We start from the raw sequence: 16,170 nt of genomic DNA, 5'->3' as shown, positions 1-16,170 counted from the left end.
TTGCTTGATTTTTTCGGATTCCTGAATCCAATCCACAAAAAATATATTTTTCTTTTTGAAAAATTCGTCCAGGAAAATTATTTTCCTTGCAAATGAAGTTTTTCCTAAGAGTTTGTATGGGAATCTGAAAACAACTTGATTTGTACTTTGTAACTCGAGATTAAATTCTACAATTTTGATGAAAATGGCTCAGTTTGTAGCTCTTCAGATGCCTTTTCGAAAAAACATATCTAGAATACTCGATCGACCTTGTTTCAAGATGCTCTAGTACAACAAACTACCGAATTTCTGTGTTTTTCATGAATTTTTTTTTTTGACGAAAGTCGATATGGCTTTCGAATTTTGATTAAATTGGTTAATTTTTGTGCGCATCCATGGGTCTTTAAAAATTTTTTTGAATTCCACTCGTTTATGCATCGATACATCAAGCATTACTTCCAAGTACTTTGGCAGTGTATATATTTTTTATATTGCCACGAAAGCAATCTACTAAATGTTGGAAAGGTTAAAGCTGCTTATCTTAAAATATGTATTATTTGTTTGTTTATTTTTTCTTTCTCATTATTTAAATTACATAGCTCCATTAACGGCTCACTTGCAACCACAAGTGCAGACTGTTGATGTGGATAAAGATGCTGAATTTCATTGTATCGTATCCGGTAGTCCAGTGTATGAAATAAACTTTCTTCACGATGGCAAACCCATTATACGTGATAATAGAGTTGAAGTAAGTTCATTTATTGTTAGTTTGTCTGTAAACAATATGGTAATTGAATTGTTTGTGATATTCCAAACATTCACATCAATCTCCTGTCACATTTTAGATTTTTAGCGATCCACCCCGTTTAGTCATCCGTAAGGTACAAAAAGAAGATCAAGGCATGTATCATGATGTTTCTTTTGTTTTTATATAGGCGAAATATTTATTAGTTATGTGTCGTCATTTTTCATATTTCAAGGCATGTATCAGTGCTTTGTGACTAATGAATGGGAACAAATTCAATCGACAGCCGAACTACAGCTGGGCGGTAAATAAAGTTTTGCAGCGCAAAAATTACATCAATGATGATGAATGGAGTGATTTTATGTGATTTTTTTTTTTGCAACCATAGATGCATCACCGGAACTACTATATTGGTTTTCTGAACAAACTCTGCAACCAGGTCCGACTGTTTCACTTAAATGTGTTGCAACAGCGAATCCACCGCCACAATTCACATGGACCTTGGATGGTTTTCCGGTAAATTTAGTCTGCATTATTTTTAAATAAACAAAAAATTACCCGATAAAAATACAAATATTTTTAGAATTCTAAAGCACACCACGAATACACAAGCACGCCCAGCATATATTTCATAACCACAAATGCTGTTTGAATTTCCATTTTCCGAGCTCAGTACTTTTATTATATTTTTATATTTTTTTAAGTACGTTTGGTCAATATTATTCAGGCAACCGCTGTGAAGCATCGATGCTCAACGTAACAGTGGCACGTAAAGATGGCTTTAGCTGTCGTTCTGATTTTTGTATTCGTGCTGTTCTTTAGAATACGAATATATAAGGTGTCACTTATTGCGAATAGCAATAATCCATTCATCAAGTACAGAAAAAAAAATCATGGCAAAAATACTTGGCGCGAAATCAAGTGGATTTCAACATATATAAGACCAGGAACAAAAACATATGTGTCAAAAAAGGCAAATGCCGGCAAATATACATTTTCCCCGATGATTTGTATGCAGCTCATGCTCACATGAACATGCACGAACACGTATCAGTAGATAAACAGTGGCATACATCCATACAGCGGCTCATCAATGGTGCATTGATATGCAAGTAAACAAAAATGCGTAGTACCGTTTTTATTTCACTTCAAGTCCCTGCTCGACACTTTAAGTGTAATTGTTGATAAAACAGTGACATTGGAACTGTGTTTGTGAAATATACTGACTGAATGGATTATTGTTGTTGGTTGATTAGGTATCATTGCATACGGCACGTAATATTGAAAAAAAAAATTGAATATATTTTGATGCATTTTGACAAAACGAACAGAAAATGTCATGTTTTCAATCTTCTTTTTTTATGTTGAAAAACATAGATTCCGGATAGCCCAAGGTTTCTAGTTGGACAATATGTTAAAACAGACGATGATGTAATCAGCCATGTAAACATAACGAATGTTAAAGAGGAAGACGGTGGAGTATACACTTGCTCTGCTCAAAATACCATCGGAAAGTATGTTTGAACTTTTTTTTTTATTGATATCAGCAAATCATTTGGGATGTTTGTTTGTCACCTTTGCAATGAAAACCTCATGTTTTTTTTTTTTGAAGTACATTGCATCATTTTTACATTTACCTAGAAGTATCCATTGGAATCTTTATAATTCCAACCAAAAAAAATTACCAATTCGAACAAAATCCACCTATGTGTGTTTTATGTAAATCAATCAAACAGATTTCTGTTGGATTATACAGTCTGCCGAAAATAGACTATATTGGCCATGATGTCAAGTGAAGTGCTTTTTTGGCTTCTACTTTTAACTTCCTCTTTATTTTTCACAGACCGAATTTGTCCATGCATTCTCTGGGGAATTACTCCCAATCGAAAATGCAAAAGGAAAAAAAAACAAGAAGTCAAAAACTTTAAAAATCCATTTCAGTCGCAGTTGAAATATGAAAATCGACTCAACCAAGTACATAATTGAATGAGAAAAAACCAAGTGACATTTTTTCAAAATCCATTTAAATAGAGTAGAAATGCATGCCACTTATTGAACAATTTCATTATAAAAAAGTATAAATCTAAATGTTGATGGTCAATCCCTACATTAGACATGAAAAGTGGTACTTTGTTGGTTTATTGGTATCTTTAACGATTCATATAAAAGCTACTAGAAATATATTCGAGTGTTAGTTTTTTGTATGTGATTTTTGTGCTCTTTTTTATTTTCATTCACTCCGTTTCACTTCATGCTCTATATCTCTGGATTTTTGCGACGTTATTCAGAGTGTCTCACAGTGCCAAAGTAAATATTTATGGTCTTCCATTCATACGTGAAATGCCGAAAATAACGGGCATATCAGGAACTGATTTAGTCGTAAGTGTACCTGTATTTTTTTTTTACTTTTTGAATATACACACACGCACACACACCGAAATTAAATAAAAAATTTATAATAAACCATTTGTTCAATAAGAACAATTGAAATTAAAAAAAAAAACAATCCATTGGACATAAATAAAAAATAACGTAAAGTCCAAATTCATATTTTTTGCATAAAAACAATAAAGAGTAAAGTAAAGTCCAAATTCGTATTGTTAGCATAAAAACAAGTAAAGTCCAAATTCACATTTTTAGCATAAAAAAGACAAGAGTAAAATAAAGTCCAAATTCACAGTGTATATTGCTTATCAAGCATTCTACATTACAATCCATACACATGCCCATAAATGGCAAGCCTTTTGGCATAATCAAATGTACTAAATTTTAAGAAACAGAATTAATAAAGAAAGAGTTTTTAGTTAATGTTGAACAGCTGAACACTACACTTGTCTTCATTTACTCTGTATTAATGTCCCCTGACACCATTTTTCAATAATATATCAATTTTTGCAATTCTTTCTGGAATTTAGGTAAAATGCCCTGTGGCAGGTTATCCAATAGATAAAATCCACTGGGAACGAGGTATGATTTATTTTACTTAACTTATTGTTTGGCATAAAATCCGTGATTTGTTAGACATTTTTACAATTAATTATCTATATGCGCTGTCAAGTGGTTCCATGATAAGTTTTTGCGTCGATAACAGAATATTTTCTACATAAAGATTCTCGAAATTGCATTGGTCACGACTGGAATGATTGCACTCATAGTAAATATAAACTTTTTGGCAACATCTCAACATTTCTTCCACTTTACAAATCTTAGTAGTATTTATTTGCTACTAAAGTTGACAAGTTTAAAACGTTTCCGATGATTTGAAGAACTAAAGTGTTTTTCTTGTTTTATTTTCAAAAAAAAAATGTAGACATGTTGAATTTTTTCGATTGGTTAAATAACCACAGTGATATATACATTTTGTCTCACTGGATGATTGCCAACATATGTGCGACGATAAGGCTATCGTCAACATCTCATTTATTATATGTAATTTCATTTGTGAATTAAAACACAGTTTCTATAAATGCAATTGTTACAGTTTTCGGAAGCGGATGCTGGTAAGGGTTCAAATAAAATAACTATGGTCACATGTGCAACACATGTGAATGTTTGACATGTATTGTAGTGCAATTCAAAAATCTATCGTAAGATCTATATATATCTTATGTAATTATATTCAAAATGTTTTCCAAACATTTAAATGGCCCTTGGTGTTCGCATAAAATGAAACTGAATGGAATATCGTCAATGTGGTTTTTTTTCTTGTAGATCGACCCCTTGTGAAAAAAATGGAATAATCGATTAAATCAATTTGACTTAAAGCTAACTAAACTCTATATTTATTATTCATCAGTATATATGATGGTCACAACCTGGTCGACGATTTTTTATTTCAAATGGCATTTTTTGTTTTATACGACCTTCAATGACAGGTCTATAATCACTTTTAATCGGTTATAGTCCACGTTACGATTAAAATCAATTGCAATTGAATCAATAAGTCAAACAAATTGATTGTCAAAACATTGTTTAAGCATTATGTAAAGCCCGGCATCGTTAATTAAAAATGTTACACAAGGGATTTTTCATCACAGGGGTTGAAGTTTCTTGTATTGTGTTGGTTAAAGTCTTACAAGATATTTGTTCGTTATTTTTTTAATGGAAACCATTTATTTATGTCTAAATTCAGATGGACAAACTTTGCCCATAAACCGCAGGCAGAAGGCTTACAACAATGGCACACTTGTGATTGAACAATTACAACGTACCGAAGATGCTGGTACATACACATGTGAAGCACAAAATAAACTCAAACAAACATCCCGGAGAAATGTTGAAATTCAAGTTTTGAGTAAGTTAAAAGAACGTTGTACAAAACAAAGACCATTTCGAACATTATGAGCAGTGCTTTCACTGCTATGTATGCTACAATTTTTAATCATTTAATTTTGCATTCCCATTTAAAAAGTGCCACCAAAAATAATGCCAATTCAGTCGATGACAAATATGTTAAAAGAGGGTATGAGAGCTGCGATTTCGTGTCAAATTTTAGAAGGTGACCTTCCCGTTACATTCAAGTGGGAACGAAATGGAAAAGCTTTACTTGGAACTGGGTATGTGTGCTTCATTTGCGAGTGAAAACAACAATCATGACCGTAATTGATTTAAACCTTTACTTATAATGCCATTTATGTATTGGAGCAGTGATGAAGTAATACGTCGCATCGATGAATATTCCGTATCGTTGTTGATTGAACACATTTCGTCCGAACATTCTGGGAATTACACATGTAATTTTTCAAATTTTATTACTAATTTGTAATCATTTAAAAAAATATTTTAATGAAATTCTTTCAATTGAAATAGGTATAGCATCAAATATTGCTGGATCCGAGCGTTTCACCGCTTCGGTGACTGTGAATGTTCCACCAAAATGGATATTACAGCCCAAAGATTCAAGCGTACAAGCTGGCGAAGACATTTCATTGCATTGCCAAGCAGATGGTTGGCCCCATCCGACCGTCACATGGAGTGAGTTGTGCATGGATCATTCATTCACCAAAATTCAAAAGCAAATTGACCATTCAATATTGAACGATGCGTGTGTATTTTTTTCTCATTATAAATGAATAGGAAAAGCGATTGGATCGACACCAGGTGAATACAAGGAATTTTTATACGAACCAAATGTGTCGTTGTTCAGTAATGGATCGCTGAACTTCAGAAAAATTACGAAGGAAGCACAAGGACACTTTTTATGCGAGGCAAAAAACAACATTGGTGCCGGTGTTAGCAAAGTTATTTTTCTCAAAGTTAATGGTACGATAAAATTACCTACTTTATATCTCATATCTTTCATTTTGCAAAAAAAAAAAAAAAAACTAATAAAACACGGTTCGTTGAGTCGCGTTAAAACGAATTGATTATTTTGTGCGATATTTATAAATTGTGAAGAGAAGTATATGCTTTTTTGTTGTGTTGTTAAATTTATTTGATTCTTAGTGCCGGCTCATTTCACAACAAAAAATAAGCAAATATCCGTTGCGAAAGGAAAACAAGTTCATGTTCAGTGTAATGTATTGGGAGACACTCCGATTACCATCAAATGGAAAATTCAAAACACTCAACAGCACTTAGATTCATCTACCGACACAAGGTATACCTTCGTAACCATGACGAACATTTACAAGCATTGTTTGTGTTTGCGCTTGAGACTTGATGCTTTCAAAGCTTTCGAAAGTTATCATATAATGAAAATCAATTTATCCAACTGATCTCGAATATCGTGTTAATTAATCCGATGCGGTAATTTTGTTTCAGATATACGATACGCGAACAGGTATTAGACGATGGAATGGTATCCGAGCTAGGAATTTCGCATACATTCCGTCATGATACGAATGTTTATATTTGCCTTGCAAGCAATTCATTTGGCCAGGTAAGAACTGTTGCTATCATTCATGGGCCTTCATGGATTTAAATATTCAATCGTTTCGTTCATTGTTATAGGATGAAATGTCTATGCATTTGATTGTACAAGAGGTGCCCGAACAACCAAAAAGCTTAAACATAAACTCAAAACAGTCGCGTAACATACAATTGACATGGACACAACCATTTTCAGGGAATAGCCCCATCGAAGAGTATAATATTCAATACAAATCTGCTGCGGATACTTGGCCATCTGCGGAAAAAATCACAGTACCGGGCACACAAACTCTCATTAATATTGATAATTTGCATCCGGCAACGGCATACCATTTACGAATTGCCGCCGAAAATAAGCTTGGATCATCGGAATTTTCGGAAGTGGTACAAGTGACAACATTGGAAGAGGTTCCATCCGGACCGCCGCTCAATGTACGTGGCGAAGCAAAGAGTTCAACCGAGATTCTTCTATCTTGGGAACCGCCAAATAAAAGTGACTGGAATGGAAATCTTCTGGGCTACTATGTTGGCTACCAATCTGCTTCTGATTTGATTGGTACAACGCTAGGATTTAATTTGAAAACGGTCGAAATTCGAGCCCATTTCGGTTTGGAAACATTACTGGAAAATTTAAATAAGTTTACGCAATACAACATTTTTGTGCAAGCATATACAAGCCAAGGCAGTGGACCGCCCAGCAAAGAGATCCAAGTGACAACTTTGGAAGACGGTAATTTCAATTTGCAAAGAAACTACTTGGATATCTTTTTTTCTTTTAATCACATGATGCTGTGAATGTTTAAAGGATAAAATTATATAATAAAAATGCACACCATTTCATAACAATATTTCTGTTATCGGGCATAAATTATTCGTCTTTTTCCCCTTCAAAATTCATTGTTGTACATATAAAAGCTTTATTGAATTTCAGTACCATCAAGTTCTCCAGAGAGTCCGAAGTGTAATGTTCTGAGTTCGACGTCGATCTATATAACGTGGTCGCCGCCAGCCGTTGATAGCCAAAATGGTAAAGTGCGTGGTTATAAAGTGTTCTATATTGCGACCGATGATATTTACGATAAAGAAATGCACGTCGTAAAATCGAATAATCAATATTTGACGGTTGAAAACTTAAAAAAGTACACAAACTACAGTGTGTGGGTGTTGGCATACACAAAGGTTGGTGACGGTGTGAAAACTAAGCAGCTATTTTGTCGAACTTATGAAGATGGTAACTAACTTCTTTGCATAAATGTATATTCATGTTAACATCAATTTTAATGCATCAAATTAATGCGAATCGTTCTTTATTGCTTTCACAGTACCATCTGCTCCACAAGATATAAAAGCCATACCAGCATCAAATACTAAAGTCATCGTATCATGGTTGCCACCATTGAATATGAATGGCGAAATTGTGAGCGAAGCATACATAATCGTTACTTTGATCACAGCATTATAATGACATTTTATACTTTATTCCATTCAAAATAGATCGGATACACATTTTATATGCTATCTTCTGAAGGTAGTAACCATGAAGGTATTCATAAAAAAGTTTTGGGGCCAAATATCGAAGTCCATGAAGCGCATAGACAAGTAATTATGATCGTTATTCTTCTCTAGTTCAATACAATTTAACACAAATCAAACAATTTCAGGAAGGAGTAACTTATGACTTTTGGTTAACTGCTTCAACAAAAATTGGCGAAGGTGAAAAAACGAGAATGGTTAAAGTGCCGCCCAATAATAAAATTCCAGCTCGAATAATATCATTTAGTCGTAGCATCGAAAGTCCATGGAAAGAAAATCTTGTGTTGCCGTGCCGAAAGGTCGGTGTACCATCTCCGGTGACAATTTGGCGACAAGAAGGCCAAGCAATGGAGACAAATGCACGAAAAACAATTGCCAAAAATGGTACATTGTTAATACGGGATTGTATGAGCACCGATGAGGGCAATTATACATGTAAATTATTATTATTATTATCATTATTTGAGAAAATTAGTTTTTTAATTGATTTTAAATAACCCTGATACAAAAGGTACAGTTGAAAATACATGGGGCAAAGATGAAATTGTCTATAGCATAACCATTAAAGTACCACCTGATCCGCCTGTCATTTCACCAATCCAGTCATTTTCGGAGAGTTTAAAACTTGAATGGGTTGACAATAAAAATGGTGGCAGTCCCATTCTCGGCTATGTTATTAATTTTAAACGTGAAAATGGCGATTGGGAAGAGTTACAAATTGACTCGAAGACCAATCATCATTTATTAGGTAATTTATGGTGTGGTACAAAATATCAATTATATGTAACTGCTTATAATAAAATTGGTACCGGTTTGCCATGTGATATTGTCTTCACACACACCACTGGTAGCCCACCGATTCAGCCAAAACATTCACAAACAATTACGCAGAATGCAACAAGCGTCACATGTTGGCTCGATTCGTGGGGCGACGGTGGATGTGGTATATCACATTTTGCGGTCGAATGTAAACTTCATTCACGATCACAATGGAATATGATCGCTAATCATATCGCACCAACCGAACGTATTTACACCGTTACTGATCTCCATCCAAATACCAAATATCAAATTCGAATAACCGCTTACAATAATGCTGGATCGGCAAGCGCAATCTATAATTTAACCACATCCACATTACAAGGAAGTAAGTTTTTTTCGCCAAACAAACAATATTCATTATAAATCGTTATTATTATTATTATTTTTTCAGTTCATTTCAATGCAGATCATCCAAATAATATTTCTCATATGGGAGATGGTCAATTTTTTGGCAACTACAAAGTTTTTATTCCGATTTGCTTATCATTATTTGTGATAACTGGTTTCATTGGCATCGTTTTTATAATGCGTCGACGAAAATTAATTAATCAAAGTCGATTGACATCCTCATCCATGTCAGATTCACCATCGACAACCAATTTACAAAATAAACAAAATCGCGATCAACAATACCATGCGGTACGATGTCAAAGCAACCGAAACAGCAACTCAAATGATTCAGGAAGCTACAAAGCAGAAGGCAATGGTAATGACCTTTTAATTCATTTGTGATAACAAATGTTTTACTCCAAATTCATTTTGCATTTTTTTATAAATATTTAGAATACATTGAAGATATATGTCCGTACGCCACATTCCAATTAAATAATAAGCAAACATACAGTGAGAGTTCATATAGTGGAAATGTTTACAGTGGACCCTATCATTCGGTGCGCGGTTCATTTGTTTATCATGACGCAAAGCCCGATGGACATGTATGTTTATAAATTATTTTGATATTTATTTAAAACAATTCCATTCGATATATGCAATATCGGTTTTTTTTGCAGTCCAAAGAACCGGAATATACAAAAGTAAGGCGAAAAGGTCATAGTCTACGTGATCCACATTCAGAAAGTCAAGGTAATCATAATTGGATTGTATGTAGATTGAAATAACCGTAGTATCATTAAATAAATATAATTTTCCAAACATTAAAAAAAATATATTCAAACTCCAGAGCTGTTATTGGGCACTGATAAAGTGCGGCCACTCACTTATGCCGCACTTGAATATAAGAAAGAGCAGCACTTGCAAGAAAAGTGGTCGCATCTCAACTGTGCCTATAACAGCTCCACCAAAATCTAAGGAATAATTGGACGTTTACACAGTCTTATCATCGTTTGTAATAGCATCATGCTTATTCTTTTTGTTTTCACATTGTATCACATCATTTTTCGCTTCACAATAATTCTATGAAATAATAGCACACCCAGTAATGTCATGAAAAAGAGAAAACTAAAAAAGACAATGCAACTGCATTGAAAACAAACAGTTAAATAAATAAACTCATTTCAAGCATCATCAAATCAAAAAATTTTTAGAATCGGACAATCCAGGTTCAACAGATTCAGAAGTGAGGAAAATCTTAACACTTCACATACCTATTACAGAATACGATACATTGGGTTCTGAGTCAGATAATGATGTTGCATCTAGGACTGTGAATCAATCGAAATATAGACAACGAGGTAACACCGATGCTCTTATAATTTTTTTTAAAAAAAATTATGCTTATAATTATCTGTATTACACCTTTCTATTCCGCTCAATTCCTCCATTCAATTTGATTATAAGATCAACAACAAGAAACCACATCGTCATCTTCCGAAACATCGCCGGGTAGCATGTCCAGAGATTCCAGAAAAACCAAATCGGCATATTTGCCAAGAAAACCGGGAAAATCAGTGCAAAACCCGACAAAACGGCATGTAAGAAGCTCTAGCGGTTATTCTAGTCACAACGAAGAAACAACGTTTAGGTCGGTTGAATGAATCACATTTCATTTGCATCCTTTATGCGATTTAATTTAATTTAAATGATTTTGTTTTCGTGCAGCATATCGAATTATCCAAACTATGAATCACATATGCCACCGCCAGCTCGTTTTCTCGATACTGGTGAGAAAAAATCAACGGGCAGTTCACCACGAATTCGAGCCAATCCCAAGCTACATCGCGAAACATTCCAAATCAACGTGTGAAATTCCAAATTCAATATCGTATTGACAGATTATTATGCATTTTTTTTGGTTCTGGTTTCCATTTAATTTACAGAGCATGAGTTTATATACACATTTTAACGAAAAATTTACTTGTAAATTAATGAACGTTACTGTTTATGTGTAAGATATTTATGCACATGCTCTGGTCAACTTATAATTTGGTAACAATAACATTCAATGAACTATTATTGATTTTTACGAATATGTTGTGACACTTACGAAAAACAACATCCATTGAAAACGAATAACGTCCTCGATGTCTAAAAAACGAAGCATTATGCTGTAACTTATCAGACGGGACACACTACTTAAAGTAAACGATTTAACTTGAACTTATTACATATCTTGATCTTAATACTCCGAATACTGCATTTTGAACTGGATCGAATTAATTTATTATAAAATATGGTGTTTTTACGCAAATTAACTTTTGATATAAGCACTGGAATGATCCATTGTGTTTTGATTTAAATAACGAATAAGAATGAAGCATAAGTGAATGATGTGATGAGCGAAATGTGATGAGTTCAGAAAATGTGTTTTTGTTTTTTACTTTCAAATCAGAAAAAAGGATTTACTCTAAATTTGCTTTTCCCAATCTCGTTATCTCCGATGGGAGCTTGGGGAACTATTGCAAATATACATATATGTATGAAGTGAGCGTTTTGAACTTCTAATTTTAATTATCAAGTTTCTAATTCAAAACAACACCTTTTTTGCAAGAACTCTGGTTGTATACGGTATTTATGTGCGAGTGAATTTCGGTATTATAAAAAAATATGAACATGGTCATATAAATCCAAATAGAATAACAAAAACATGATTTTTTCTTTTTTCTTGGGCTCCAATTCCAATTTTGGTCAGTACCACATTATTTATCTGTCAAAAATTTGACCCCAAGTATCAAAAGTACTGAATTCTATCTCGCAGAACTTCTACGACGAATAAAAACTGAATAACATTCGCATATGTTTTGTTTCATACGAAAGATCATCATTTTACTAATAATGTTAGTATAACTTTACGTTTGCCGATAGCGACATTGAAATTAAATCACAAATGTATAAACATTAAATGCACACATCACATTTTCACTCATGCTAGCGAGGTTAGTGACTGTATGTGAATGTTCGTTGACCACCACTGGTTCTCTCTACAATATAATTTTATTTTTCTATAAAAACATTCATATCCAATATTTTTTATGTAGTAAAAATAAGTAAATTTTGTTATAATTTGATTTGACTAGAAATCGTCAAGTTTTGTATGACCACCGTAAAAAGCAAGACATAAATAAATCTCACTCAAAATTGCATTTAAAAATGTTTCACACAAAGGAGATATTTTGTTTCATCACATTGTGATTTTTTTAACCCGTGATTGCAACAAAACAAAAAAATCTGTATTTCTTTTGCGTAGTAAATTTTTGAATTAACAGTCATACAACGATCAGGTGTTACTCTGAGCAAATCACTCAGTGTTGCCAAACGCTTCAATGTTTGAATTTAAGAAACTTGCCAAACAAAGCTCCTTTAGAATGTGCAACAAAAGTGTAGACGATAATGCGTTTTTCTACATGTGGCAAGATATATGTTATGATTGTGTTGGATGATTTGTTACACATAGAATATTGCAATATTGAATCTCAGTAGTTCCCTTTTTTCAAGCACCCATATGGCCGTGCAATTTACAACTGTAAAACTATAGATAGTGAAGAGAAAAAAAAATAGCACAACTGGTGTCATTTTTATGGTGAAACTATTTTTGAATTTATTAAATTTGAATTAAATCCATTGAAGACAACTTATATTTAATGACAACATTGAATTTCAATGAAAAATTATACACAAACAAACGAATGCACTGATTTTTCGTTTTCTTTTTTGGTTTTTGGAAGAGAACAATTTGAATTTGATGCCACAAATCAGTTTATTTGAGATTTTCCAAAATTCTGTATGCTGTAAATTTAGAGGTTGTCTTTATCGTTAGTATTTCTTTTACGTAAATAACTGAGAAATACTTTGAATATTTTAGTCATAGAAATACGTCGACTAAATTGTTAGTGTATATTAATACAGTAAACTATAACTTAAGTGGCACGTTGTGTTTAAATTACTTAATTGAACGTACGTACAATGAGGACATAGAATTAGAACAAAGTGCTTCAAAATGGTATAGTTTAACATAGTAAGAAAGAATCGAATTTGAATATGTTCCGTATCTCGGTTTCGTTATTCGTTGATAATCCATTTTTTTATGACTCTAGAATAATTTAAAGACAATACACGTATCTCTCACACACACACATGCCAATTGAAGTAAATAAATATTATATCTATGTAACTAACAACAGAGAAAATTTGAATGGGTCAGAATAAAAATCCGACAAATACGCAGAGTTTATAAAAGTGGAACACAGCGTTTTTTTTACATAGAATTGTTGTTGTATTACAACAAATAAACTATGTAAAAAAAAACTCCATGTTTCACTTTTATAGACTCTGCGTACAAGTCTGATTTTTATTTTGACCCATTCATTTGTTATTGTATATTTGAATGGGTGGGATGTGTTCAAAAATCATCCAGACTTTTTTCGACCCCCAAGCTCTACATTGTATTAAACCATCGAAAAATTCGGTATTTTTATTTGTTTCAGTTAGAGTATGCCTCATTTTCCTCCCATCCATTCGAATAATCTATGAATTAGGACAAAAATTCCGAAATCGGATTTCATACTCCCTTGGCTATTATGAAATATTGGCCACAGCAAATGGGAGCCTATGTATTTTCTGCATAAAATTGTTTAATAATTATTAGAATAATTAATAATAAAAAAAAGAAATGTTGTAATGTAGTACCCAAAAAAAAAAAATGAAAAAAAACCAAAGTGAATATTTGAAATTGGAATTCGTTCAATTTGTTGGACATCTATAGAATTGAATATCACATCAAAAGATGTGCTTTCTGTGATTTTCTGTGGACCAAAATGTCGGTCAACACATTTTATTCAATATACATTTATAGCAACGAAATAGTTTTTCGTTTTTCAAACATATTATTTGCGAACACACAAAAATCTCAGATATAATTACCACCTCACAAACGATTTCTTTATTATTTTTTTTCAAATTTGTTTAGAAATTTTGATTTTAAAACTATTGCATAAGATATATTTTCATTGTAAATCATAGGAAATGTTTTTTTTTTACTGCTCATAGGAACCTTGTTTAGTGTTATTTAATAACTTTGAAATTATTCCGCGTAACTATGAAGCAACAAGGCGCATCAACCAGCCTACCTAAGCGATACCAATTCCCATCTCTCTTTGTCCTTTTGATAATATATGTTTTTGTAGAATTTATTTGTTAGTATAGATTTGTTAGAGACAAATGATTTGGCGAGTTTTTTTTTGACATTGGCTAAAGTGAAGATCACTCTAGATGGTTTCTACTACATGGATCAATAAGTCTTTAGAATCGGACACAAGTAAATATCCATCTCATTTTTAGAAAGAGCCATCTTTTGGAAGTGCATTGTTCCAAATATTGCTTTATCATCTTGAATGGGACGAAGCAATGCCAAAAGAATAATCCATGTCATTTTTGAACTTTTTGAATCAAGAAAATACTGTTTTTATTGAGAAAATATACACTTCAGTAATGTGACCAAAAATCATCTCGGGAAGCCATACAAATGATGGCAATATTTCACGAAGTAGAAAACGTATGAATTTCATATTTCTGGTGTGGACTGGTGGGACCTTTATCTATCCTCTGGGTGCAGAAATACTTTTAACATTCAGTCCACTCCTTGAGATAAAGAGATGAAATGGAGAATTTGGACCCATTTTGAGGCTATGTTCGATTAAGTGCTGTAAATTCTTCGTCAGTGAACGGATTTGGCTCAAATTTCATATTTGGAGGTTTGAAGGATGGCTCTTTCTAAAAATGAGATGGATATTTACTTGTGTCACCATCTAGTGTCCGATTCTAAAGACTTATTGATCCAGGTAGTATTCTAGAATCGGCAAATAATTTACTGTTTTGCTTAAAAAATCATTAAATTTTGAAAACGGAAAATATAAACATGTACTTCCACGCTCCAAAGAAGATTGATGAGTTCGAAAACCGATGCAGATCAAAGTCTACCGATTTATTACCATAGGAATGAAGATAGGAAACGATTTTTTATTGATTTACTATTATTCAAGGTTGAAAAAACAAAGGATGATATGTTTTACAAAGCGAAACTGCTTAAAACTAATTTAAGACAACACAAAAGTATATTTCATTTTTACATTGATGTTAACAACCGCTTTTATTTTATGCATCGAAAAATCGAACTTGAAAATAGTTTTAAAATAATCTTAATTTTCTACGTTTGTGAATAAAAACTTTTCTGCTTTCTGAGCCTTCATTTATTTATACAATGACTACGTGGTCCAATCATGATTTTGAACTTATATAACACAATAATATCGTAACTATCTGATACAAATTTATCACCTTTTCTATGAAATGGAAAAAAAAATCTATGAATTATTAATTAAAATGCGGGAAAAAAAATTATTACACGAAAAATTTAATGTTTATAGTCCCAGAATTATGATCTGTAGGCTGGCCTATGTTGAAAAATCCCAACTTCCATCATTTTGGTAAAAAATCTCGATGTAATGATTTATTAGTATATAGTTTTGTTATCCCAAACTAAAAATAAATAACATCTAAAAGTGTCAACGATTCTAAGCATCTTTTTATTCATTTATGATTGTATCTGTGAAGGTTTTTTTTTTGCTTTTTCGTCAAGTGAAGCTGCGGAAAGTTTGCGAAAGAGGAAATGGTTTTATTTGCGAGTCATTTTTGTGCGAATTATTCTCAAAGAAGTAAAAGAACTTCTTCATTATAGTACAAAAAATGTGTCGAACTCTCTCAATGGAATATCACCATATATGTATTGGAATCGCTCTCTGAAATATCGCCACTTTAATGGAGTTTTT

At 32.7% G+C, this 16,170-nt stretch overlaps 1 protein-coding gene across 2 annotated transcripts in view; it reads left to right on the top strand.

The window, feature by feature from the left end:
- LOC116338524 (Down syndrome cell adhesion molecule-like protein Dscam2) overlaps positions 1-15,910 on the top strand; it is a 40,605-nt gene extending 24,695 nt beyond the window's left edge. Inside the window, exons 11-36 of one of the 2 annotated variants that reach the window (XM_031763854.1) lie at positions 579-727; positions 825-879; positions 960-1,028; positions 1,113-1,240; positions 2,102-2,238; positions 3,013-3,103; positions 3,640-3,691; positions 4,857-5,018; positions 5,136-5,280; positions 5,372-5,457; positions 5,534-5,698; positions 5,801-5,986; positions 6,170-6,323; positions 6,488-6,605; positions 6,677-7,325; positions 7,527-7,826; positions 7,918-8,012; positions 8,090-8,194; positions 8,257-8,563; positions 8,640-9,275; positions 9,342-9,656; positions 9,734-9,885; positions 9,961-10,033; positions 10,564-10,641; positions 10,748-10,931; positions 11,009-15,910. In XM_031763854.1, coding sequence (XP_031619714.1) covers positions 579-727; positions 825-879; positions 960-1,028; positions 1,113-1,240; positions 2,102-2,238; positions 3,013-3,103; positions 3,640-3,691; positions 4,857-5,018; positions 5,136-5,280; positions 5,372-5,457; positions 5,534-5,698; positions 5,801-5,986; positions 6,170-6,323; positions 6,488-6,605; positions 6,677-7,325; positions 7,527-7,826; positions 7,918-8,012; positions 8,090-8,194; positions 8,257-8,563; positions 8,640-9,275; positions 9,342-9,656; positions 9,734-9,885; positions 9,961-10,033; positions 10,564-10,641; positions 10,748-10,931; positions 11,009-11,153 — 4,736 coding nt within the window. In that variant the 3' untranslated portion in view covers positions 11,154-15,910. Of the gene's footprint in view, positions 1-578; positions 728-824; positions 880-959; positions 1,029-1,112; positions 1,241-2,101; positions 2,239-3,012; positions 3,104-3,639; positions 3,692-4,856; positions 5,019-5,135; positions 5,281-5,371; positions 5,458-5,533; positions 5,699-5,800; positions 5,987-6,169; positions 6,324-6,487; positions 6,606-6,676; positions 7,326-7,526; positions 7,827-7,917; positions 8,013-8,089; positions 8,195-8,256; positions 8,564-8,639; positions 9,276-9,341; positions 9,657-9,733; positions 9,886-9,960; positions 10,034-10,494; positions 10,642-10,747; positions 10,932-11,008 lie in introns of both variants that reach the window. The other variant, XM_031763852.1, reaches the window with a different exon arrangement.
- The last annotated feature ends 260 nt before the right edge of the window (positions 15,911-16,170 follow it).

The sequence above is a fragment of the Contarinia nasturtii genome, unplaced genomic scaffold, assembly GCF_009176525.2.
Source record: "Contarinia nasturtii isolate CC-2019 unplaced genomic scaffold, AAFC_CNas_1.1 Cnas_scaffold_414, whole genome shotgun sequence".
In the NCBI taxonomy this organism is placed as follows: domain Eukaryota; kingdom Metazoa; phylum Arthropoda; class Insecta; order Diptera; family Cecidomyiidae; genus Contarinia; species Contarinia nasturtii.
Note: the sequence above shows the minus strand (reverse complement) of the source record. Positions and strands in the feature narration are given on the sequence as shown.